This window comes from Monomorium pharaonis, chromosome 1 (genome assembly GCF_013373865.1).
Source record: "Monomorium pharaonis isolate MP-MQ-018 chromosome 1, ASM1337386v2, whole genome shotgun sequence".
NCBI classification, from domain to species: Eukaryota; Metazoa; Arthropoda; class Insecta; order Hymenoptera; family Formicidae; genus Monomorium; species Monomorium pharaonis.
Window position 1 is genome coordinate 15,859,496 of NC_050467.1, and position 27,987 is coordinate 15,887,482.

Genomic DNA, 27,987 nt, shown 5'->3' on the forward strand with positions numbered 1-27,987 from the left:
GACATAGATGTCCCATGGATCTATGGAAGTTTAATGGACGTCCATTGGACATCCACTGTATGCCAATTTCTATGTGGTACATATGGTTATATATTTGGATAATCATATAGATTTCCTCTTATATCTTTTTATAGTTTCCCATCTGGATAACCATAGGAAATCCATACAAGACCATCTAAAATGCATAGCAATCCATGTAGACAATTATCTGGATTTCCATCTGGATTTTTTCAACGAGGCCACCTATACCCCGCAAAAGACTTGGCAAATTAAGATTATCATATGTACTATTTTATTTATTATTACATATAAAAATTAAGTTAAACTTAAATTAAGATATTAAAAAAAATAAACTACATATAATAAATATTAAATAAATTAGAAATATTAAATATAAAAAATATTAGTATGTTATTTAAACAAATAAAATTCATCAATGTGTTGCAAATATTGTTAGAGGTGTACTCGTAATAATAACAACAATAATAATAATAAGATTAATCATAATGAATTAAAATACTAAAAATTATTAAAAACTAATGATATTTCTAATAATCAAATAACTCAATATAATAGTTAAATACCGAAAATAAAGCACGTACGCAAACATTTTTCTATAATAAATATTGCTTATACTGAGTTGGAGATATCTTTCAGAAATGTAATATAAAGCACTATTAAATTGGTCAGAAATTATTACTTATTTTAAGCAGTAAAAGTATTAATAACGGTATTTTTAAAAATGCAATTTTACCTGCAGTTAAAAGCAAACAATTGAAACGACAAATTTGTCGCTTGTAATCTAATGGTTATAATTTTATAAATTAAACTGGTTCAACTATGAAATAGTATCGCTCATGCTATGTGAGATGCTGATACACCGTCAATCGTGTGTATTAATTCTATTCTAAAATTAGTTTTATTACAATTTAATATCCAATTATAATATTTCTTTTTCTGGAAATCATAATACACAATTGTTTTCTATAAACAATAATAATATTGAAAGTCTTGCAATTACTGTCTTTATCTTTTAATTTTGTCGTTCCTATTCTCATGTACAAATTTATCGCTGAAATGGATCAAGCGACAGAAGTGATTCATTCTATCACTCAAATGATCATTTCCAGCAACACGTGAAAATGCACCTTAATATTTAAAATATTTTAAATATTAATCTTTTTTTTTTGGACACACAGCCAAAACAGATCTTTTCATTAATTACTTCGCATGCTTTTTTGTATATGTAAGAATCAGTCAAAAACTGTAAATTTATACTTACAAAAGTATAATTTAACCATACTTATATGTTTTTCTTCTTACTGGCAATATTTACTGAATTGATCCATAATAAGTATCCAAGAACATCAAGTGTTTATAAATTATCATAAAGTGTCAATTCCCATATCATTGTTGAAGTCAAATAATGTTGACGGTAGCTGACAGATGGATGAGTAAATTTGTTTTTCTGATTACAGAAGTTTTAAGCAATGCTGTAATAAGTGTAAGACTATAGATTGAGTGACCGTGTAAGTGATTGTACTGGGAAAAAGATATGAATTTTTTTTTTAATTTTCCTACCTTGGGTATCTTATTACAAATAATATTCCCAGAAAGTCTACGGATTGTTGTATAAACATTAAATACTACATTACTGATAAAATTGTTGAAATGTTATCAGAGTGAGTTTACGACGAACATTTCCATGTTACTGGGAGATTAATGGTAGATTTATTAATCTTTGTAGAATGTTATCATCTTACATTTTAAGATTATCGTAACTTATTGAAATGTTAATATACTGTGGAAAGACATTTTCATTTTTAAGTATTTTGAACCTTTTTAAATATTTGCTTACTTGTGTTTTTATGTTATGTAACATTTTATTTGAATAAAAACATTTTTAATTATACAAAGTTAAACAAGAATGTGGAATTTTGCTAATGTGAAAGTGCTGACGTCTCAACCAGGCCTAACACAATCTGCTTTTTAAAGTTTTTATATCTTATATTATTATTTGGTTGATTGCAGTTTCACTGTTAACATATGGTTTACATGTATTAGGCATATTATTATAATATACTACAGTTTATATACTGAAAAGATCGTGTATACGTACATATAATTACATATATTTTATGATATTTATTTTTTACTTTGATTAAACTTATAATTTTATAACAAATGTTTTTGTTTAAATTGGTTTCGTTTAAAAAACAATTTTTTTATTTTAGTGGTAGAGCTACATTATCAATTTTGTTTTTTTTCAATCTATTGCAGTGTTATTACATTCTCATATACAACATTCTAATTGTAACTAATAGATATTTTAATTTTGAGTTTAGAATTGACCAAACAACATATTGGCGAACGGAAATGTGTGTGCTAATTGTAAGTCTTAAATTTAAAATATTTATTATAGACAAAGTTATTATTCAAAATGTGTGTGTGTGTGTGTGTGTGTGTGTGTAAATGGGCCACAATAATATCTTTTCTTTATAAAATCAAATGTACACATTATAATTTTTAAACTCACTTGACTTGGTTTACATCTGAATGCTGGCTGATATCGTCGTTTCATTCGTCTGGGGCAACAGTAGCACAAAATTCTGACGAAAGCTCTGAAACAAAAAAAGTTTTACAACTTTAATTAAATTGCAAATAATTATGAAATCGTACCCATATAACATCGGATATTCTATGTATATGCATTTTTTTTCCATAATGTGAAAAAAATATCTTGTATGTTAAACGTATATACATCTCACATACATGATTCGAATATACATTATGGTATATAAAGTGTATATCCATTAATGTATTTGATATGTATATACAGCGCACAATGTTAAATGTATATACATCTCACATACATGATTCGAATATACATTATGGTATATAAAGTGTATATCCATTAATGTATTTGATATGTATATACAGCGCACAATGTTAAATGTATATACATCTCACATACATGATTCGAATATACATTATAGTATATAAAGTGTATATCCATTAATGTATTTGATATGTATATACAGCGCACAATGTTAAATGTATATACATCTCACATACATGATTCGAATATACATTATAGTATATAAAGTGTATATCCATTAATGTATTTGATATGTATATACAGCGCACAATGTTAAATGTATATACATCTTACATACATGATTCGAATATACATTATGGTATATAAAGTGCATATCCATTAATGTATTTAGTATGTATATACAGCGCACAATGTTAAATGTATGTACATTTCATATGCAAGATATTTTTCCTTTATAACATGAACTTGTACGCTCACGTGTAAGGAGTAATTCTCGCAATCACCGCTAGACGGTGCAACTTAGCCCTTTTTCCGGAGTCAAGTGATTCTCTCTTGCATATATAAGGAGGTTACTTGCAACTCCGCAATCAGATCTCGAATCTCATTTTTATTAGCTACCGTGCCTCGAGTACGGTACCGTACCAACACACAATCTCCACAAATTTGTATCATGTATATTCTATGTACATCTTATGTATATATACTATGGACATATGTATAATATTATGCATGTATTATGTACATTCTATGTTCATGTTATGTATATAAAATGAATGATAAATGGACATACATTATGTATATACATGTAATATACGAATCATATACATGTGTATATACTTCCGATCTGCAATGGATATTTTCCTTGTAACATTTCATATGCAATGGATGTACGGTGTAATACAGAACCATAGTATATACAACACACATAAATGTATATACATAATATATACATTGTATATCAAATTGTTTTGTGGGGTATATTTAGATACACATCCGGTTTTATTTGCACATACATTTCACATTCAATGTATATACATTACATTAAGAAAGTATATACCTGGATTATGTAATATACATAAATGTATGTACAATGTATGTACTGAGTATATTTTTATGTATATACATAATATATACATATTACATATAAAAATGTATACATATACAGAATATACATACATACAATATACATATGTATATACTATGGATCTTTTATGTACATTAACCCGGTTTCATTTGCACATACTTTTCACATCCAACGTATATAAATTACATGAAGAAAGTATATACCTGGAATATGTAATATACATAAATGTATGTACAATGTATGTACTGAGTATATTTTTGTTTTGTGGGTATTGTTAAAACATTAATAATTTACGAGATATTTCGTACTTTCTGGCATATTTCGACATATGTAAAACATAAAATATTTCATAAATTATTCAGTTTTTCGTATCTTAATTAATATTTTCATAATGAAATAATTTAATAAGACAAATTAATAAAGATAACACATACTGACTTCAAAAAGAAATATGTTATTAATATTGCATAATTTTTTTGTAAAACAAACACTATGTGTTATTATTTGTTACGTCCGGCAGACTCCACAATTTCCCTTCGTTAGAGAAACAAATAATTTACAAAAGAAATTCCGTTTCACCGAAAAACCGACCGTCTTCGATAATTTTTTATGCGTCTAGAATTAGTCTGTTAGAAACGTAATGACAAGCATAGATGGACGAAACGACCAAGTTGATAATTCCAACTCCTTTTAAATATCGAGTCAACAAACAATAAATGTTGAAAGTAGATATACAAAAAACAAACTCGGGATCAAAGCAAAGTTTCACGTTTCCTCACAAAAAAAGGAAGCAATAAAGTATCTAAACATTAGCAAAAAATAAATAACCGTTTCCCCCATCTGCAAACAATACCGTCACACGTCTAGCACGATAAAGAATTATTTATCTTCTAAACTCAAAGTGAAGATAACCTAAGCGATAGGTCGGATCCCTTTGATAAAATTGAAGGAATGTGAGAGAAAACAGAGAAACTTTCGACGATTACTCAACGTATGATTGTGCAAAAAGGAAAAACTGTTCTCCAATAAGAAACCTTAGAATTCACCCACCACACAATCCTGAAAAGGAGTCCTACCAATTAGAATATTTGAACCACCCACATCTGGATCCTCCCCCGTAAGACTCTGTATATATAATACCAAATCTTGAAAAGAGTAAGTCAGTTAAGAATAGTAAGAGAGTTAATAACCCACCAAACACTAAGTTATATGTAACGTACCTGTTAGTTGTAATTTCCCACTCAACAATGTAATTGTAATATAACACGTATGTTATATTGCAATTATATTATTGAGTGGGAAATTACAACTAACAAGAATGTTACATGTAACTTTGCGTTTGCTGGGAAGTAAGTCAGTTAACGTTAGTTTTTCATCCTAGTAAGTTAGTGAGTTGTTGGTTAGTCAGTTAGTTAGTTAATAAGTTAGTTGGTCAATGAGTGAGTCAGTTGTTGGTTAATCAGTTAGTTTAGTTTAGTTTTTCACCCTAGTTAGTAATCGATAATGAGTTCAGTTAAGAGTAGTAAGAGAGTTAATAAGTAATTCAGTTAACATTAGTTTTTCATCCTAGTAAGTTAGTGAGTTAGTATCATGTAGAATCAGTGCGCGAGTAAACTTTAGTGCCGTTCCATCCGGTCAAGAAAACCCTTCGATTCCGACAAATTTGTTCGAGAACCAGTAATGAGTAAGTCCCACTATCACAATTTCTTTCTTTGTTTTTATGTTACTCATCTACTCCCTTCCATTTCAATTCTTTAAGACACCCTCCTATTATTTACAAATAATTCCCTCACACTCATACGAACTTGAGGCTCCCGTGTGCAAATCTCAAGTTTCCCCACACTTATACAAAGCTGAGGCTCATGTGTGCGAATCTCAAGTTCCCACACACTTACACGAACCAGTATGCGAATCTCGAGCTTTTTTTATCGTACTCTCTGATCAGTTCTCTAAAACCCAAAGATGTTCCACAACCACTCTCTCCCACGTTATTCTTTATTCTCTTACGATTTCATGCATCTCTGTTTTCCCCATGTAACCATTTAATAAACCCTTCGTCTATTTCTTTGCTCCGCGTTCATCCGTTAATACTATAGAATTAAAAAACAAAAATCTCTTTGTTTCCCTTTCTCCGCCCACTACATACTTATATGATATTTGTACAACTATATACATACTCACTATGCGTTTTAAATTCGATTATACCGTTATTACAAAATTGTCAAACCACGACTTCAGCGCTTATTTGTATTTTCTTTTTATTTTCATTTTTATTTGTTATTAGAATAAATCCTTTGTTAATTTTACTTAAACTTCGTCATTCATTTAAGTTTCAACGACCTCGCCTCTCCCGAACAAAGACTGCACCTGGTCCGATCCCGAGTTAAAGCGATTCAATTCGTTGACTCGAAACTTGGATCGACGGACTATCGGCACGTTGATCTATTTTGAGTCATAAAAGATGCGTTCGACTCAAGGGACCTACCCTCTCTTAGTCTGTGTGCCTATGGGAATTCTACACGTTTTGTTACATTCTTCCCTGCCTTACCTGTTCTCCCTGAAATATCCTTCCTACCAATAAAATCCTATAAGGATGGACGTAACACATTTATATATATCATATATATGTATACATATATATTGTATATATATATATATATTTTTTTTTTAACTACTAATTAATATCACATTTGCGTCTTATGTTGTAGACAAGTGTGTTTTGCAATGTCACAACCAAGGTTGCCAGAATTAGTACAATTGTACTTTTCTAGTACATTTTAACAGTTTTTACACGATAGTACATTTTCTTTTTTTTCTAGTACATTTTACAAAAATTTATATCTTGTGCGTGCGTGCGTGCGTGCGTGCGTGCGTGCGTGCGTGCGTGCGTGCGTGTGTGTGTGTGTGTGTGTGTGTGTGTGTGTGTGTGTGTGTGTGTTGTATTACATATTAAGTTTTACTTGATTCTAATCTATTACAATCGACTAGTCACTGTCTAATCTTTAGGTAGATCTATAATAATCTTCAGTCATAAGAAATTAACCAATCATCCGGGAAAAAATATTTCATATAAAAACATATATAAATATATATAAATATGTCAATATATGTTTATATTAGTTTCCTTTCTTTTGTAAAATTTCTGTTTGATATAAAAAAATAATAGTCATACTGAAAAGATAGAAACTAATTTTAAAAATAATTTTCATATTACTTCTTTTAAAAAAGCTAAGTATAAAAAATTTTCCATATATAATCATATATATTCCGGAATTTATATGATTAGAATATTGAATTCATAGTTTCTCCTTAGAAGCTGTATGTTTATTGGTCTTTGCATCACTTCTTGCCGCGCTGCACAAGCGATTCTACATCCTGCAGGAATCATAAACCTTATATAAATTTTTCAAACTCAAAATTCTAGTTGACACAGTCCATAACATTTTGTTAAAAACAAATTCCATTTAAACATGTAGTAATATTTTTTTACAATTATACTAAAAATTTGTTTGAATTTAGTACAATCTAGTACATTTTTAAGTCCGAATCCTACATTTTAGCTTTTCAATTCTGGCAACGTCAAGATTGTATGACTCACAGTTTTTTAAATATCGTGTGTATGAATATTTGCATAAAAGCAATGTAACTATAACATGCGATCGATGTCGCGTGTGTATTGCTATGTGGTGACACAAAAGAATCCAAAAGTTTTTTTTAATCTCTTAATTTTGCGTAACCTATTGCATTTTCTTATATCTAGTTTTGATTGAAGGATCTCTCCCATAATTTAATTGTTTCAAACAAAAAAATTATACATTTATCATTTTTGTATGTATGTATAATGTATTGATGGAATGGATAAATACAGTGGGCGTCATTAAATAGATGATAAACAGATTATCTTTCTCGTGAGTGTACGGACAAATGGCGTAACATGATATTTACATTCTTTGATCTATCTAGAATATGCTATTATGTTTTTGCGAATTGAGTATCCGAGTAGTATGCTACTCGGCATTGTGAAATAAGTTTTGATGCAGTTCGCATAACGACTAAAAAAGCATAACGCGCAAGTGTCAAGCGACATGAATAATATTAAATTGGAGCCATTTGGACGTAATATTAAATTAAACTTTCATCGAGTACAAGATTGTCCACATCGTACTTTTTTGATTGCGCTGACATCCGTTGCTTTTGTTACTGTGATATTGTCACAACATACGTCTGATCAATCTGTTATCTTGAAAAATTTTATGAAACACCAAAATCAGCGTGATAAAGTATTTAAATACTTAACACTTTGTACAGCAACATTTATTAAGGAATATTTTGAAGACCTGGATCAAATATCATTCTTTCTACCAGATGTTCTACCAGATGACATTTCCGACGTCGTAGAACCGTTAATGAACGATTTACGCGTGACAAGAACTATATATATATTAAACGTCAGCCAGATAAATGTAACGGATACATATAATATTTTGACAAATGTTGTTATTTTGTCAGAAAGCGGAATTGCTCTCGAAGTTAACGATTCTTCCTTCATCAATTACTGTGAATACGATTGCAATTTTGTAATAGTGTTAACAAATCTGTTTAATGATAAAGAAAGCTTTTTGATGGAAGCTGGTATATTTGTACAGCAAATGTCACTGCGATCGATTTTTAAGCTTGAGATATTGGCGTCAGTCGGAGATTCGGTTTTGCTCGCCAGCAGCCTTCCGGTCCGGACCAACGAATCGTACGCACTTGCCGAGCCAGCATATTCAGGCAGATGCGACATCGTGGGAGCTACTGCAATTCGATGGCAACATTTTGCAAATAAAACGAAGTCATTACTCGATACGAGTACTGTGAATGCGGCAATGTTCAATAACTTTCCATTCACGTTTTTTATCAACGATATCAATCGTTTTGGTGGAGTCGAAGGTTCAATGGTGGAAGAAATTGCACATAGCATAAATATCAAACTGAATAGAGAGATAATTGAATGGACGCAGACTACGATGCAAGCAGAATTATATCTAAGACTTTATAATGCAACTAACGATTTAGTGTTTGGTGGTATCTTGTGGGATTCCAGCCGAAAAGTGGCGTACACAACTTGTTATGGTATGGTGCATATTTCGTGGATAGTACCCGTTGAAACAAACGTTTCTTTACGTGGTTTAATAGCTCCATTCAATAAGGACATTTGGTTCGCTATAATTTGTGTTCTAATTGTTGGTGGACTTGTAAAGCTATTTTTTATTCGTGACATTACATTTTTAGATATTGCAGCATTAATTTTTGGTGTGTCAGTATTTCGTAGGCCGACGAAAACTTCTAGCAGAATTCAATTCTTATCTTGGACGGTGTTCAGTTTTTTTCTCACGCAACTTTATTTAGGATCGTTGGCTGATCATTTGATTAGTACATCGGATATGCAAATAGAGTCTATGGAAGAGTTGGTTAATTCGGGGCTAAAGATAGGCGGGACTCAACGATTCGTGAATTTGTTTGTAGAAGTCCCTAATAAAGCAGACGTGGAAGATCATGTTGGACAAATGATTCGTAAGAAAGTTTTTATTCTTAAGCAACAAGATTATAATAATCAGTTCTTGGATCTTGTGGAGGGAAGAAATACTAGTTTAGCTCTTCTTGTAATGTTGAATTTAACGAAGAATCATCGTCAATCTAACATTGGACACGGTCATATTATAAAAGAGACTGTGGGCAGCTTTCCATTGGCTTTTGTTACTCGGAAAGGTTTTCCATATTTAAGAGAATTTAATTTCAAGATTTTATTATTTGTTCAAGCTGGTCTTGTTGAATTTTGGTCAAACTTGGCAACACTGAATAAAATTTATTACAAAATGGAAGATGAGGAAGACGATGATTCTAAAATTGATATCAATGATATCGCGCCGGCCTTTCTTCTTTTGATTATAGGATATCTTGGTGGATGCTGCCTACTAATTATAGAAGTTATTTTTTATCCGTCCAAATGGTTTCGATAAATTTATCTTTAAACGCATTTATATAAATGGATGACGAATGTTTGAATTGTCTTGCGATTACTGTAAATTTTAATTCTAAACTCTGCTATTCTTTAAAATGCAATATACAAACATGATAATTCATTGCTTACTAGATGTATGTTGACGCGTAGTAAGCTTTGAAAATGCATTTTGAGAACGCATATAAGCAAATTTAAAAACATTTTATTTAAAAATTAAACTTTCTACAAAGAAATGTATACATCTTGCACTTTTTATTTTTTCGCAATTACTGTATTTTGGGTGTTACAATATAGACTATATATCTATATACAGGGTAATTATTTAGAACAACGGACCACCTCTTGATGTCAATGACCTTGACATATATTATCAAGATCATTATCTTGAGTAATGTTATAAAAGTTTTACTTGGCGCTTGTTATTTGTTAAAAAGTTATAAACAAAAAAGATTTAAAAATGTACTATTGTTTGGTTAATGTGAATAAAATTCGTTCTCCTAGAGGTACATACACACATACGGAGGGAGGGGTGGCCTGACTAAAAATGCGCAAAAAGTACGGTGCGTACTTTGTTGATAATAAATTACGACTTAATTGACATAGTTAATTCTTAACAAAGTACGCACCGTGCTTTTGCATACTTCTGCCTAGAGCACCCTACTAACAAGGTGAATACGGGAGGGAAGCTGAAGGTCTCCCCCTTGCCCCACCGGTTTGTGTGTGTAAGTGTATGTGTATGTATACCCCTGGGAGGACGAATTTCATTTCACATTAATCAGAAAACAATGGTACATTTTTTAATCTTTTCTGTTTATAATTTTTTTTCTTTCCCAACTTAAAATTGTTATTTACATTACTCTCTAAGCATAAGAAGCTACAAACCGTTACAATAAATTTTAGCCCATTTGAAGATGGAGCCGTGGTTCGAAATAATTACTGAAAATATATATCAAAATAATTACATCTCATTTTTGAAACTTTGTTGTTTATAAATTTTTAACAAATAACGAGTGCCAAGTAAAACCTTTATAACATTACTCAGAATGATTATCTTGATAATATATGTCAAGGTCATTGACATTAGGAGGTGGTCCGTTATTCTAAATAATTACCATACACAGAATATTTTAATTTAAGTCCATATTTTTTTAAGTTTTTATTATTTTTGTAACGAATTTTTGAATCAGACGTTCTTTTTGGTATTAGGTATTTTTTACCTAATACCAAGTTAAGTATTTTTGAAATAAGTTTCATCCCAGTAAGCAAGAAACATCAATCAATGTTTTTAAAATGTTAATTTTAGATAAATTTTCTAAACATTGTAAATTAATGTTTTTTAAATATTTTAAAAATATTACTTAATAATATTGCTGTCCTAATATTATAAAAATATTTTAAAAACATGAGGCATGTGTTTTAAATGCTATTAAACGTTATAACATAATTTTATAAATATTTTTATAATATTTAATAACATTTAAATATTCCTAAATAATTTTACAGACATATAAATTAAAATACTTTTTATGTGTTTATAATACAAATTATGTTATCGTATAAATTATTAAATTTTTATATTTTGCTCGTACATATTTATATTTATGTGTTATATATGCATATATCGATTGAAATAATAATGTCTGCGCGTTTTTGTAAATATGATTTTGGTTCTTTATTTTCGGTCTAGGAATCTGTTTTGTCTGTTGAATATACCTACTAATCATGTGTCTGTCATGTGTTTTGTGTTGCAACGTTTATATAATTAATAATGTTACACTTTATTATTAATTTAATGTTGTTAACATCTTGGCGGAAAAAATTTCTATGAATCTAAAAATATTTACTGAAAGTAAAAAGTAGGATTTTTTATTGTTTTATATATTATTTTTGTAGAAATTTTTTAAAAAACAACCACAAATTACTATTTTCTATTAAAATTATATAATTTTAACTTTATCAGAAGAACAGAGCAAAAACATATTTTTATAAGTTATTCCACATGTTATTTTGCATATGTAAAAATAAAAAAAGCTGTAAATTTATATTTATTAATAAATATATTTTTTTTAAGTAAAAGAATGTAGTTATTGAGAACTAGCCCATTTGAAAAAAGAATTATTTGACCACAAGTTTCATCTTTCTGACATCCATTAAACAAATCTATAACAAATATGTATTCATGAGCGTCAAGTGTTCATGGATCATCACGAAGTGTTAGATTGCGTAGAATCTTCGAAGTCAAGCAACGTCGACGGTGGTTCACAGTTGGATGAGTGGACCATTTTTCTAATCGTAGAAGTTAAGCAACGTTAGATGTGACTACCCTGTTCAAAAAGTACGATAGAAACTGATAGAAACATATAGAAATTTGATAGAAATTTAATATGATTTTATCTGAATCTATCGTTTCTAACGGACACTAGATTTCCTGCCAGATAGAAAAGTTATAAAATTCTTATCGTATCTGAAATAAACGATTAAAACTTTATCTGAATACGACTACTTTTATATATGATCCTATCTACTTATCGTACTGAATATGAAATTTAAGCTTCAAGGTCTATAAGACTCTATATGAATTAATCTGAAATTGTTCCTATACGTTTCTATCAGATATATTACAATTTCGGCGGACATACCCAGTGAACACAGTAATATAGCAGCAGTGTAACAGCAATGTAACCGAATATAACAGGTTACGTTACTCTGAAATTACACGTAACTTACATGTAAGTTACAATTTCCGACTCAGCAATATAACATGTTATAATTACATGTTATCTAACCGTTACACAACAGTTACAAAGAAAAATAAAATAAAATTAAAATTTCATTTTTTTGAAATTATTTTTATCAACAGCACATACTACATTTAGGATAAATTTTTATTAATTAATTAAATTTAAATTATGTTATTTTTTATTTTATTCTTACTTGCCGCTGCTAGGTTTGAACCTGGGACTTTAAGATTACGAACCTTGTACTCTACCTGCTACGCCAATTTGACTCATCGATATGGGTACTTGTTATTGTCTACATGTACCTAAATGTAAACTGACGCGACTATATTATTTTTTATAAAAGCAATTAAATTTTGCAAAACATATTAAAAATAAATAGCATTAATTTATTTACTTATTAATTTCATTGTTAAATTTATCTTTTTCCATAACCTTAATAATTTGATGGAAATTGCGATCTATTTAGCACTAATCTTTGAAGCGTTCAAATGATTAATTAGATGGTTAACTATATAGATCATAATTCTAAGAAAAATTGAATAGTATTATACATTTATTATTCTGTTTTTGTTTAGCACATGATGAATTTAGATTTTGTATATTTTTTGTTTGCAGTAATTGTAGACAAACCGTTATTTTTGAAAACATTATCTTTATAATAATTTTTTTTATTATTAAATAGATCTGTCATTCAGGATATGTTATGTCTGATTTTTGAGTCAACTACGACGCATCGTTCCGTAATAACATTGATACAAACGTGTTATGTTACGATTATACAATTTTTGTTGAATAACTGTAACGCCAAAACGATGTATAACAGCTATATCACTTGCGTATAACAAATATTACGTAACAGGTTACTTCCATGTCATATAGCACCTACATATCACAAGAATAACAATGTTAAATTACATGTAACTTCCATGTTATATTGCCGCTATAAAATGTGTTCACTGGGTAAAGTTCTATCGTTCTTTATCGTATCTGAATTAAACGATTAAAACTTTATCTGAATACGATTATTTTTCTATATGATCTTATCTACTTATTGTACTAAATATAAAATTTACGATTTAAGGTCTATAAAACTCTATATGAATTATTCTGAAATTGTTCCTATACGTTTCTATCAAATATATTACCATTTCGGCGGACATAAAATTCTATCGTATTTTATCGTATCTAAATTAAACGATTAAATCTTTATCTAAATATGAGTACTTTCCTATACAATTTATCTGGCTATCTTACTGAATATAAAAATTATGACGTAAAGTCTATATAAATTAATCTGAAATTGTCCCTATACGTTTTTATCAAAAATATGTTATATACTATAATAGTTTTCTATCATTGTCTATATAATTGGAGATATTTTAAACAGGAAAAAATTATTTCGCAATTTTGCCGAACATAACATTTTATCATTCTTTATCGTGTCTGAATCAAACGATTAAAACTTTATCTGAATATAGAATTATCTGAATAATTTATATAGACTTTAAGTCGTAATTTGTTTATTCAATAAGATAACCAGATAAGATAATATAGGAAAGTATCCATATTCAAATAAAGTTTTAATCGTTTAATTCGGATACCATAAAGAACAACAGAATGTTCTGTTCGGCGGAATTATAAAATAACATAGACACACAAAAAAAAGGTTGGTCCGGCAGACTAGACTAGTCAATCCTTATGTATTTTGACCCGCTGAATACGAATCCAAAGTCAAAATTGCAAAGTTAGCTCGCATTTCCTAACCTCAAAAAAAATTTTTTTTAAATGTTGGTCTGGCGGACCAGATTATATAATCAGTCAATCCTTATGTATTTTGACCCGCTGAATCCAAATCCAAGGTCAGAATAAAAGAGTTAAATATAATAGGAAAAGGGAGTAAATTTTCTACGCTATTTATTCACAGAAGCTCAGACTTGTTATAAGTATTGAATTTTCCCCGGATAATGTGCTTACGCAAGCTTGCACGCTCCGAATTATACATTTAAGATCCATGCTGCTTTTATAAGGTCTTTTTTGAGGTGTTTTTTTGAGGTTAGAAAAAAATAAGCCAATTCAGCAATTCTGACCTTAAATTTCGATTCAGCGGGTCAAAATGCATAAGGATAGACTACTCTGGTCCGCCGGACCATCATTAAAAAAAATTTTTTTTGAGGTTAGAAAAAATGAGCAAATTTAATAATTCTGACCTTGGATTTGGATTCAGCGGGTCAAAATACATAAGGATAGACTACTTTGGTCCGCCGGACCAACATTAAAAAAAAGTTTTTTTGAGGTTAGAAAAAATGAACAAATTTAGTAATTCTGACCTTGGATTTAGATTCAGCGGGTCAAAATACATAAGGATTGACTAATTATATAGTCTGGTCCGCCAGACCAACATTAAAAAAAAATTTTTTTTGAGGTTAGAAAATGCGAGCTAACTTTGCAATTCTGACCTTGAATTCGGATTCAGCGGGTCAAAATACATAAGGATTGACTAGTCTGGTCCGCCGGATCACTTTTTTTGTGTGCCTGTGATAATTGTTCCTCCTTGAAATATCTCCTATTATAAAGACGACGATAGAAAACGATTATTGTTCCATAACATATATTTGATAGAAACATATAGGGACAATTTCAGATTAATTTGTATAGACTTTAAATCGTAATTTTTCTATTCAGTAAGATAATTAGGTAAGATCATATAGGAAAGTATCCATATTCAAATAAAGTTTTAATCGTTTAATTGAGATACGATAAAGAACGATAGAATTTTATAAATTTTCTATCAAATTTCTATATGTTTCTATCATTTTCTATCCAACTTTTTAGTTAGTACGCGGCGCTGCCGATAGGCTGGTAGGCGATTACTCTCTCGTGAGTCAAATGCAGCCGACCCGCTATATAAAGACCACCCGCAACACGATTAAGACAAGCAATAATCAGTTTCTTTGGCTACGAGAGGACGATGTGGAAGACGACTGCCACATTACTTTTATAATTTACTCATTTTAATTGAGTAAACGATTTCGTACAAGAAAAGTAAAACGTTTACATTTTTTGAACTAGATTTACGATAGGTAATCTATACGAAGAATACGATACAGAAATATAGAAAGCCTATCGTATATTTCAGATAGCCAATCTAATATTTACGAACCAAAAACACGATAGAATACAATTAATTTACATAAAACATGACGATAGAAATTGATTAAAAACGATAGGTAACTATATGAAAAATACGATACAGAAATATAGAAAGCCTATCGTATATTTCAGATAACCGATCTAATATTTACGAACCAAAAACACGATAGAACACGATTAATTTATATAAAAAATGACGATAGAAATTGATTAAAAACGATAGGTAACTATATGAAAAATACGATACAGAAATATAAAAAGCCTATCGTATATTTCAGATAACCGATCTAATATTTACGAACCAAAAACACGATTCAATTAGATAGAACTTTTTCTTATCTGATTCTATCGGATTTTTTGAACAGGGTATGGTACGGATAACCGGGCTTGTAAGAAACGAGGTTAAATTCAATTTTTTTAAAATTATAATTGTAATATTCCAACATTTGCACAATGACATTTTAACATTTTCGCAATGTTAATAAAATATAAATTTATTTCACTATTATTTACAACAACATTGCAAATGTTATTTTAATATTATTTTAACATTATCAAAACCTCCAAATTGAACCCAAAGTTTGTTCATAACAATGTTGTATGCGAAGTTAAAATGTACATACTTCAAAATGTTACTATATCTACTGCCCAGTAAGCAAAAAACGTTGATCAACGTTTTTGAAATGTTAATTTTAGAGAAATTTTTGAATTTCTATTTGGCGGCTGCTTAAGTATTGCCACGGGTTTGGTATAATAGTGGGCCCTCAGCATGACCATATTTGGTCATATCCGCGCGCATCCGGCGCGCGGGAAATATTTGCGAGCTTAGTAACAATTGCCAAAACGCAAATATGCATTTCCGGTGACATAATTGTTGCTAAGCTGAACTTTGCTAAATTCCACGAGATGCCCAGTGCGTTGACCGGTTCGATGGGCGGCCGGCAGCGCATGAGGCATGTGTTACTTGACACCTCGCGATAACGAGTCTTTCTCGGCGAGCTCTAATAATATCTTTTTAAATTTAATTTTAATATTATTTTATTATCGGTTGTAAGTGTCTCGCTTACAACAATTTTATATGGGCAATATTGTCATGTATGCAATGTGTATGTGTGCAATAATGTCGTGTGTGCAATGTGCTAATATTAGTTCTTTATCTTATGTGCGCAATAATGTTATGTGTGTAATGTGCATGTGTGCAATAATGTCGTGTGTGCAACGTGTCTGTGCGCAATACTACCATGTATGCAATGTGCGCAATAATGTCATGTGTTCAATCGTACTTTGTACCTTAAATATTTTCGTGTATGCAAATAAAGTTGTAGACAATCGGAAATGTAAGCAATCGGGGATTTCTACAAAATTTGTATGCAAACGAAGCTGTAGGCAATCAAAGCCCACTCTCTTAATATTATTACAATATTTTAAGAACACTTATTAGATGTTATTAAAATTTTATTAAACGTTATAACATAACGTTTGATAAACATTTTAAAAATATTACTTAATAATATTGCTGTCCTAATATTATTAAAATATTTTAAAAACATTCATTAATATGATTTTTAAATGTTATTAAACGTATTAAATGTTTTAAACGTTATGACATAACATCTGATAAATATTTTTTTAATATTACCTAATCATATTTTCGTCCTAATATTATACAAATATTTTAAAAACACGAGGCACATATGTTTTAAATGTTATTAAACATTATAACATAATTTTGTAAATATTCTTAAAATATTTAATAATATTTAAACATTTTTAAATAATTTTACAAACACAAATTAAAATATTTTTCATGTGTTTATAATACGAATTATGTTATTATATAAATTACGCAATTTTTATATTTTGCTCGTACATACATTTATATTTGTGTTATATACGCATATCGTAGTACATATTTATATTTGTGTTATATATGCATATATTGATCGAAATAATTACGCGGTTTTTTAAATATGATTTTGGTTCTTGGTCTTCGGTCTAGAAATTTGTTTGTTTGTTGAATATCGCCTACTAATTGTGTGTTTGTCACGTGTTTTGTATTGCAACGTTTATATAATTAATAATGTTTCCCTAACTTTGTTATTAATTTAATGTTGTAAATAACACCTTGGCGGAAAAAATTTCTATGAATATTAAAAAATATTTACTGAAAGTAAAACTTTGTAGAATTTTTTATTTTTTTATATAAATATTATTTTTTGTAGAAATTTTCAAAAAATAACCACAAATTACTATTTTGTATTAAAATTATATAGTTTTAACTTTATCAGAAGAATAGAGCAAAAACATGTTTTATAAGTTATTCGACGTGTTATTTTGCATATGTAAAAATCAGTAAAAAAAGCTGGAAATTTATGTTTATTTATAAATACATTTTTTTTTTAAGTAAAAGGATATTGTGATTAAAAACTAGCCCATTTGAAAAGAAATTATTAAATTACAAGTTTCATCTTTCTGATATCTATTAAACTGGTTTATAACAAATATGTATTCATGAGCATCACGTGTTCATGGATCATCACAAAGTGTTAGGCAAGTCCGAAGTAGAGCAACGTCAAATGGTTCACAGTTGGATGGGTGACCGTTTTTCACAGAAGTTAAGCAATGCCAAATGCGACTATGGTAAGGTAACCGTGCTTTGACAAATAACGTAAATTTAATTTCTTTCTTACATTATAATTATGTTATTTCAATATTTTTACAATATTATTTTAACATTTTCGCAACGTTAAAATAATATTGCGAATTATAAATGCAGTATTATTTACAACAACTGTTGTTTCAACATTATCAAAAACTCCAAATTGAAGCCAAAATTTGTTCATAATAATGTTATATACAAAGTTAAAAACTATATACTTGGTATGTTACTATGTTAATGAATAACATTATAATAATGTTGCAGCAATGATTTTTTGCTTACTGTGTATGTTATGAATATTGTTATAATAACGTTGCAGCAATGGTTTTTTGCTTGCTGGGATATTATCTCGATTGAGTGAAAAATGAAAACAATAATGTATAACTTCATTTATTTATTTCTTTATAATTTCGTATAGAAATCTCATTTTATTTTAATTGGTTGTTAAGAGACAATGTTACTAATGTTTGATAGTTTTCAAGAATATCTTCGTCACATATTTTGAAAATTTTTGTCACTTATACAATAACTATCTTAGCTCATTAATCGTTTATAATAAGTCCGTCGAGATTCCATGGAATATTTAACTATTGCTCAGAAAAGCCCTGAGGGGAGTTAATTAGAAAAGTTTCAAGCTAATTTCATTAAACTTCTGAGTTTTCCAAAAGAAGTAAAACTTTAAAAGATAAAATGTCAATTTTAAAATTTATGTAACAATATTATTGATCGTGATTTATTAAATTTTTTGGTGCAAACAGAAACTGCATATTTTTATAAGTTATTCTACATGTTATTTTGCATATGTAAAAATCAGTAAAAAAACCGTAGATTTATATTTATTTATAAATATTATTTAACTATATGTTTCATGTTTCTGACATCTGTTGAACTGATCTATAACAAATATGTATTCATGAGCATCAAGTGTTCATGGAACATCACGAAGTGCTAGGCTGCGTACCATCTTCGAAATCAAGTAATGTCGACGACGCGCGGTGATTCAGAGTTGGATGGATGACCGCAGAAGTTAAGCAATGCCAGATGTGACTATGGTGTGATGGGGATGACGATGCTTGTTGAGAAACAACGTAAATTTATTTTTTTTTTACATTATATTATTTACATTATGTTATTTCAATATTTTCACAATGCAAGTGCTGGGACATTTTATAGGACATGTACCCGAAATATTTTCTAAAACATCAAAATAACGGCGATTTTTACTACCTGAGATAGTCATAAAAATAACGTTAAAATGTCGTCTTTATTGTGATGTCAACAGTCTGTGCTATTAGACCGTCATTTTTACGTCATTAAAACGTTAATTAGTGACGTCAATAATAGTCAGCAAATGATCAAAATTTGATGTCAAACTGACTTGTGTTTGCTACCTGGGTGGCAGTTATATTATACTTAGTACCTATCATTGATAAGAGCTACATTTTCTTATACACGAGAAAAGACGTACTAAAAGAAAACTTAATTTTAATAATGTGTGTTTACATACAACTGTAAACACATATTTTTAAAATAAGAGTTATATTTATTTATTTGAGCATAATTTTTTTATTAAGTGAATCACATTCGCTTACAAAAACTATTTTGTCCAATACAGTTGACGTTTATTACAATAAATTTTATTTAAAAATTCTTTTTAAATTAGTAATTTTCTAATAAGATTAATTTAATTTTAAAAAATAATTTTTCTATTAAGTAAAGCATTCATTGTTTGTTCAATAGTATATTGCATAACAAGTGCAGAAAGGCGCCTACGAGTGCGAAAAGTGAACGCACGAGTTGAAGGTGAGTCTCTTCGAATAATAAAAAATAACTTTGCAATAAATAAGAAATTTATATTTTAATAATATTAATAATATTCATCTTTGTGTTGTATACACATATTCAAATATTTTTCTTTTGACATTTCCCTATAAGCGCATAATATTATTTAATATTAAGTAATATTTTAAGAATATTCTTAGAATATTAAAATAATATTTTAGATAATATGATAGGAATGTTAAATAATATTCTTAAAATATTAATAGCAAGTTATATGTCCACCTCTGATAATATTATACAAATATTAACTGAATAATATTACTTAATGTTATTATAATGTTATATAAATATTAAAATAGAGGATCGGGAAGATGGCGTGGTTAAGAGTAGAGGTGGCACAGAGAGCTCCGGAGTGAATAGTGTTGTGAGGGTGTAATGTAAGAGAGAGGAGAGAAAGAAGTGGAAAATCAGGAATAGAAGATTGGGAAATAAACGGGCAATTTGAGGGAAGTGAAAGGAAGATGGAGGTGAGAAGATATTAGGATGGAGAAGTCGAGGAAAGCATCGGAGTAGCGAGAGAAGAAAGCGGGGAAGATGGAGGCAGAAACGAGAAGAAGAGGTCAGAGAGAGGGCGCTGGAGAGATGCGACGTAGAGGAGAGTTTCGATGGAGAGGAGAAGGGGAAGGACGGAGGGCAGATGGCGGTGCGCGCGGAGATGCGGTGGCGTGAGCGCGAAGAGAGAAGAGGAACGTCATCTGGTGGAAGGAAGGAAATGGCAATATGGGGACAGAGTTAAGTTGGCAAGAGTGCTAGGGCAGGATGGTAGCGTGTTTGGGAACGCGGATTTCCGCACACGTGGTCCATCGATGGCACATGTCGACAGTGTGATTTCGACACAGGAGGAGAAAGAACATTACAGTAAGAAGATAAAGAGAAAGTGCGTAGGGAGAGAAAGTGCCGGATTCAGAGGAGAGAAATTGTGGGGAGAAGAGAGAAGCGAGGGAGGAAGAGAGGATGGAAGAGCTAGGAAGAGAGTTGAGGAAATTGAGGTGGGAAATGACAAGGCGACTGAGGGAAGTCGGAGAGAGACTAAGAGGCTTGGAAGAGAGGTTAGAGGCGCTGGAAGGAGAAGGTCTGAGAAGGGAAGAAGAGGTAGCAGGTGAGAGGGAGGAGCTGAGGAGTATGCGGGAAGCGAGAGGAAGAGGCAGTGGAAAAGAGGAAGCGCAAAGGGACAGCGACGAAGAAGGAGAGAGGGAGAAGAAGAGGATCGGACAGGACGACAGGAGAGAGGGAAGGAGAGGGAAAAAGGAACAGTTGGATGGAGAGAAGAGGGAGGAGAGGATGGGGGAAGGCGAGAACGAGAGGAGAAGAGAAGAGAGAGAAGAGGAGGGGAGGGGGCAGAAGGAGGCAGAGACGAGGAGAGCTGGTGGCAGGAGTCGAGAAGAGAAGAAGAAAAGGAGAGGCGAGGGGGCGAGGAGAGAGGCGAGGAGGAAGGAAGCAGCCAAGAGGGGAGGAAAGTGAAGGAGGGACAGGCAGGAGGAGCTGGCAGGGAGGAGAGGAAGAGCGCAGAGAGAGCGGAGGAGGAAGAGGGGGAGAGAAATGGGAACGGTGATGGTAAAGGGAGGAGGGGGATAAAGGCATGGAAAAGGGTGGAAAGGGAAATGGAAAGGAGGATGAGGGAGAGAGCAGAGAGAGGAAAAGTGGGAAATAGGCGAGGGAGAAGGAAAGGAGGAAGGGAATTAAAGGGGAGAGGAGCTGGAGGAGATAATTTATATCTTATGCTTTATGTTACTAGGAAGAGACGGAGGAGATAAGGAAAGAGACGTGGAAGGGGAGAAGAGTGGTGAGAAAGAAGCAGGAGAAGCAGGAGGGAAGGAGAGAAGGAGAGAAAGCCTGAAGAAGATGGAGAAGGTAAAGCAGGGAGAGCAGAGGAAGTCAGGAGAAAAAGAGGAGGAGGAGAGGTCCCAGAAGGAAAAAGGAAGGAGAGGTTTGAAGAGAGGTTGAAGAAAATAATAGAGAAGAAATGGGAAGAGAGAAGGGATGAGTGGAGAAAAAGGGGAGGAAGGGGGTGGGGGGTAGGGGGGTAAGGGGCGTGCAAGAGGAGTGGGAGGTAACAGAATGTAAGGGTCGCTTATGGCCAGGTCGGTTTCGGGAGCAGAGGGTTTAAGTATTTGTGAACGGTTCGGGAACGCTCCGTGTAAAAAAGCGCCTTGTAACCTCATTTGGGAAACAATAAATTCTATTCTATTCTATTCTAAATATTAAAATAGTATTATTTTTTAATGTTATAATGATATTCTGAATATTTAAAAATAATGTTATTTAATATTATAATAATATTATAAATTATTGAAAACATTTTCTGTGTAATTAAACTGACATTAAATTGATTTCTTTTTATTGCAAAAAACATTGATTAATATTATTCCAATTTCTTACTGTGTGGGTTATAAGTATTCTAATAAATAATTTTTTAATTTAAACAAATTATTACTAGTTTATAAATAATCATAAAATTAATGTTAGGAATAATTATAAATATTGTTTATTAATCAATACAAAGGATATATAAAAAAATAATAAATTTTATTACTTTTATAAAATACAGTATTCACAGTTTTGTATTATATCTTTAACTGACAGTATACATTTTTCAAACTATATAATCTTTAAAAAATCCAACAAAAAAAAAACAAAAATTGTATAAAACATAAAGTATTGATAAAATAAAACACTGTCATTTTCAAACTTAAAGTCTCTTTTTGTAAATAACATGAGTTGTAAATTAAGTTTTAATTGTAAGTTAAATTCCAAGAAAAATAATTTTAATTATTCTTGTCTTTTTTTAATCGATTTTATGTGTGAGATAACCAAATTTTAAGAGGTGCGTTTACATTCCTTTCACTGACATCTTTGAATTTACTTCTTACACCTAAAATCATAAAATAAAAAGAATTAATTTTAACTGTGTAAAGAATATTTCTATAAAAAAATTATTAATATAAATGTTTTTTTATCAAAATATAAAATCAAATTTACACAAAATATAGGGTACATAAAATTTTAAGCGCAAAAAAATATAAATAAGGGGTTTACTTAGTTGGAATTTAAAATGAAATTTTTTAAAAACTTTGTAAAAAATATATTAATAAAAATATATTACCATAGAATAATAAAACTTGAAATATGTACAAATAAATTTTTTTAGAAAAAAAGATTTTAATATTTCTTTATTGTTATAGTTTATTTTAAGCAAACATCTGTAGTTTAAGAATCTGTTTTTTCTCTTTCGTTTTTTTATGATTCAACTTAATCACTTTAACATGGCATATTCCCAGACAACACAAAGTCTTAAATCGGTAAATAAGACGTCTTTAATATCTATAATTGATGCTTTTACCCTAGTACATTTAATTAAAAAAAATACCTGCTGTTTCATATATGAATTATATTTCATATTTTGCCATCCATTGTGTATTTATTTCAGCATATGATTTAATTAAATTAATAAATTGTGCTGAATTTACATATAGGCCAAAATGTATACTTTTTATCATTTGTTAACCATTGCTTCAGCATGACTAAGCCATCATTTAGTAAAATAATATAAAATGCATCTTTTGTTTGGTTTTTTTCTGAAAAATAAAGATAAAGTTATGTATTATTAATATTAAAAACAAATTAATATTTTGTTTATTAAGTTATTTTACACAAAACTTACCGATAACGCTCATAATTGACTATATTTCTGTAAAATTAATATTTATAAAAAGCAGCTTGTCGTAGAAAGCACTTCTATGATCTTTTTACTTGAAAAGGTTACATTAAAAGAAACAATCTAGAATCAATTTTTGTTAGTAAGTACGTTCATTTTACATAGCGTATTAATAATGTTATAATCATAACATTTATAATGTACATTAATTTGATTTAATTTTGTTGTCAAACATAAATGATTATTTAAGAAAAGGATATATAATCCTTCTTGGATAGATGCTGGAAAATAAGATGTAAATGTCGTAGTCGTGGGCGTAGGGTAAGACAGAAAAATGTTTACATAAATAATACGAAAAAAATATTGTTTTTACGTCTTTCTATTTTATGTTTTTTTTTATTCTATATCCACATGCAACTACGACACTCACTCTGCCATAAATTTTCTAGACGATCTTTATTACGTATTGTAATTTATATCAATCTTAAATAATTATTTAATGCAATAAATCTTATTTTACTTAAGGTACTTACCATTAAGATATTACTAACTTATGAATTATTACACGTGATTACGTAGACATTAGATACTATAAAAATGTGACACAGTAATCGAACGTCCGAGTACGCACATACAAGAACATGCTCGCCGTGTCTAGCGTCTGCTCAACTGTGTTCAACGTACATACTACATGCGCAGAAAGATTTGGCATCGAGCTGCGACTATGGAGGGGAAAAAGAACTAATGGCAACAACCAATCGTATGTGAGCGCTTATTAAGTCTGTTATATGATTAGTTCTTGCTTGTAGTTCTTCTTCCTCCGTCCACAGCCGCGGCTTGGTGCCAAATCTTCAAAACTGTAGCGTTGTACACGTGAGACGTGAGTGCGTACACAGCGAGCACGTGCTTTGACGTGCTTGCATGTGTAAACTACGACGCGAATTCATCGCAGGACAATTTCTGGGACGCGCAATACGTCACGGGGACACGATGCACGCTGACTGAGATCGCACGGGTTCCTCGCGAGTGAGAAAAAGAGAAAGAGAGAGGAGTGAGCGAAGAAGAGAAGGAAGGAAAAAAGAGAAAAAACGAAGCGGGGAGGGGAAACGCGAGAGTAACAGAAGTGCGTGTGGCCGGTGTGGCGGTTGACCTGCCGCCACATGCAGGACAGCCTTCCCCCCCTCCCCCTTAGGATTTCTCTCGACTTGCATTTACACTCCGTCGCCAAGAAAATAATTAAGGTAAACTTTTGTCGGATAATGCATTAGGGCTCTAGATAACCTTTCGAGTTACACTGCTTTAGTTCGTGTTGACGCTTATCCGAGCCTCTTGTTTTGTATACAGCAATGCCTACATTTTTTCTTACCTTTTTTTTAATGACAATGTTTTAATATAATATTTGTAAGTATCGAGCTTTTTTGTATGTACAGGTAAAGTTCTTGAATAAATGCATTGTGTTAATTTTATGATTAATATGAAGTGAAGATGATTATAAATGCAAAAGATACTTACATTGATTAATCTTATTTAATTTTTTACGTATTTTTACTCTAAAGGTTATTTATGATATAAATGTGTATTATGTGAATGTTGATCTGAATAATTTAATAACTTTATCTTTTTTTTTATTGTCAGGAAAGCAGAATGGGTTTCAGCCAACAGTTTGCTTAGATGAAACAACTACTTGAAACACATCACCTGTGCTTGAACGCAAGAGTTTCAACATAAGAGTTAATGTACACTTGTTTAATTAAAAATTCTGTTCAATAAGAAAAATCGAAATATTGTGCCACTTTTTTATGAGATCTAATGTTAATATAGTCATTTAGTTCTGCATAGGCTTGTTTAGCAGTATATTAATGGTAAGTACTCTAAGTAAAATAATATAGTATAGTAAAATGTAAAATAATTAAAAATTATTATGCATTACGTATTAAAAATTCTGCAAAATTGTATAAAAAACTACGTAACTTTATTTTAAATGATTATTTGTGTTAAAATCAAAATTAAATTAATATATTATAAGTGTTGTATAGTTGTTATATTATTTATATGTTATATAAAATAGATAATCACTAGTCAAATACTGCTTTTTACAATTCCTTTTGATGTATCTTTTCAGACAAGAAGATTTTAAAGTGCTTTAGTCTAGCAACATTATCTCACAGTATATTTAACATGTATAAACCGATTTTCAGGAATTCATGAACAATTATTGGTAAGAAATTTATCTTTTATATAATGATATATGAATACTTTTATAGAATATTTTGTTTAGAGTAAATAATTTAATATTAAAATTTGCATGAAAATATTGTTGTATCCCTCGTCTCGGGATACAGTGCGGGATCGCTGCCGATGACTCCTCGGGATCAGGTTTCCAAAAGATAACGCCGAGAGTTAATAACAAGAGATATATATTTATTCTTCCTCTACACTTTCTTGATCGAACCCGAAAGATGTATATCTAAGTACAGTTGGTAGCTTCGACTAGCGACATATACTCGTCGCTATTATTATTAATTATGAGCCCGCTCGTTCTCTTTCCGCGGGCCTTTATATACTCAGCTTTTTGGCTTGTTACCAAGGGATGTCACTCGCAGTCACGGGCCTTCGTCCCGTGCACTAGCTTAGCCAGCAATTGCTAGCTAGGCGCATTCCATCGGAAATCAGGAGATTTCGGGTGGCAAAATGAGTAGTAACCGGATATGTTGTCCGGTGCGATGTCCAGTGTGAAGGCCGGTGCGATGCCCGGTAGCAAGGCCGGACGGTGATATTACGCGAGGTGTCACTCGACACCCTTATCGTTATTGCAAGTAAAGTTTGTGTGAGTGTCGCGCACTCACAACAATATATATATATTTATGATAAATAATGATAAATATATATTTATCACTATACTTAAACATTAAGGCAACGGCAATCTCGTTTTAAAAACAAAGTCATATTATAATCTTAAAAATGTTAATTTTATTAAAAAAAGATTTTCTTAATTCTATTGAAAGTAGTATATTAAAATAATAAAAACGTAGTTATGCATTTAAATAATTAAACTAAATTGTCATAGATATTTTGTTTATAATATTATTTGTAAAAAATATACACGTAAACGGTACATTTTTTAATGAAAATAATAAGAAAATATAAATAATTTGATAAATGTTTGATTATACAAATATATAAATTTGTATTTAAAAAGTTATTATTTTTTTAATTAATATTAAATTTATTATTTTATTTATTTTATATTAAGGTTATGTCGTAACTTGTTTTTAACACGAAATCTCGCTTTCTTAATATGTATCTTAATTAAATATTGGGCAAACATATAATTACTTATTAATATATTACAGGATAACTTGTATGACGAAACGTTTTAAAAAAGATATTTTGGATTTAAGTGATCGTCAGTTCAACCGTCGAATAAAAAATGAAATGGAAAAAGCACTTGGATATGTTTTCGAAAACATAAAAGATGCTTCGTATCACATAATATGCATGGATTGATACATGTTGTACAAGATGTAAAAACATTTGGATTTTTAGACAATTACCATAATAAAGATACAGAAAAATTTATTTTACAAGCTTGTTTGAAGTACGTTAAAATTTGTATAATAAAGAATATTGAAATATATTTAAGTGTATTATTTATTATTACTTTTTGTAAAATAAACTATTTACCATATAAAAATGTTTTAAATACTTATAAATACTTCATAAATGTAAAATATTGAATATAAAAATGTTTAAATGTATTTAATATTTTATGTACATTTTAATAATATTTTATAAATATAATAATATCTGAGGAATATTATGCAAACATTTATTTTTTACTAAAATAATATTTTATGATCATTTTTATAATATTCTGAGTATATTAAAATAATATTTCAAGAATATTATGTGGACAGGACATATAACATCAATAGAATATTCTCATAATATTATAAAATATTACGTAATATTTTTGGAAGATTATAATAACATTATTTTTATTATAAATAATA

At 30.1% G+C, this 27,987-nt stretch overlaps 2 protein-coding genes and 1 long non-coding RNA gene across 16 annotated transcripts in view; 2 read left to right on the plus strand and 1 right to left on the minus strand.

Moving 5' to 3' along the window:
* The window catches only part of LOC105832565 (dopamine receptor 2), a 285,344-nt gene that overhangs the window by 143,194 nt on the left and 114,163 nt on the right, over nt 1-27,987 (minus strand). For 8 of the 11 annotated variants that reach the window (XR_004963620.1, XR_004963619.1, XR_004963618.1 and 5 more), the window contains exon 3: nt 2,537-2,621. The exons of 1 other annotated variant lie outside the window; for it this stretch is intronic. Coding sequence is in view for 4 of the 10 variants with exons in the window: in XM_036288140.1 (XP_036144033.1) it covers nt 2,537-2,621 (85 nt within the window). In the remaining 6 variants the exon portion in view is untranslated. Of the gene's footprint in view, nt 1-2,490; nt 2,622-22,950; nt 23,192-23,686; nt 23,895-27,987 lie in introns of those variants that run through there. 2 more of the 11 variants (XR_004963629.1, XR_004963635.1) reach the window with 2 other exon arrangements.
* LOC105834503 lies at nt 6,224-11,389 on the plus strand. Its single transcript, XM_012677041.3, has one exon. It carries the CDS (start codon nt 8,009-8,011, stop codon nt 9,923-9,925), a length of 1,917 nt encoding a protein of 638 aa, XP_012532495.1. The 5' UTR covers nt 6,224-8,008; the 3' UTR covers nt 9,926-11,389.
* On the plus strand, nt 23,901-27,601 carry LOC118646013. Of its 4 annotated transcripts, none has more exons than XR_004963643.1 (3): nt 23,901-25,836; nt 26,097-26,801; nt 27,328-27,601. It is a non-coding gene; the product is annotated as an uncharacterized LOC118646013 (long non-coding RNA). The 4 variants fall into 4 exon arrangements; XR_004963645.1 differs by having other exon boundaries at nt 26,097-26,790; XR_004963646.1 differs by lacking the exon at nt 27,328-27,601 and having other exon boundaries at nt 23,901-24,734; nt 24,784-25,836; nt 26,097-26,987.

Coding starts and splice junctions, on each gene's coding strand:
- LOC105834503 (XM_012677041.3), top strand. CDS start 8,009: ATGAATAATATTAAATTGGAGCCATTTGGACGTAATATTAAATTAAAC.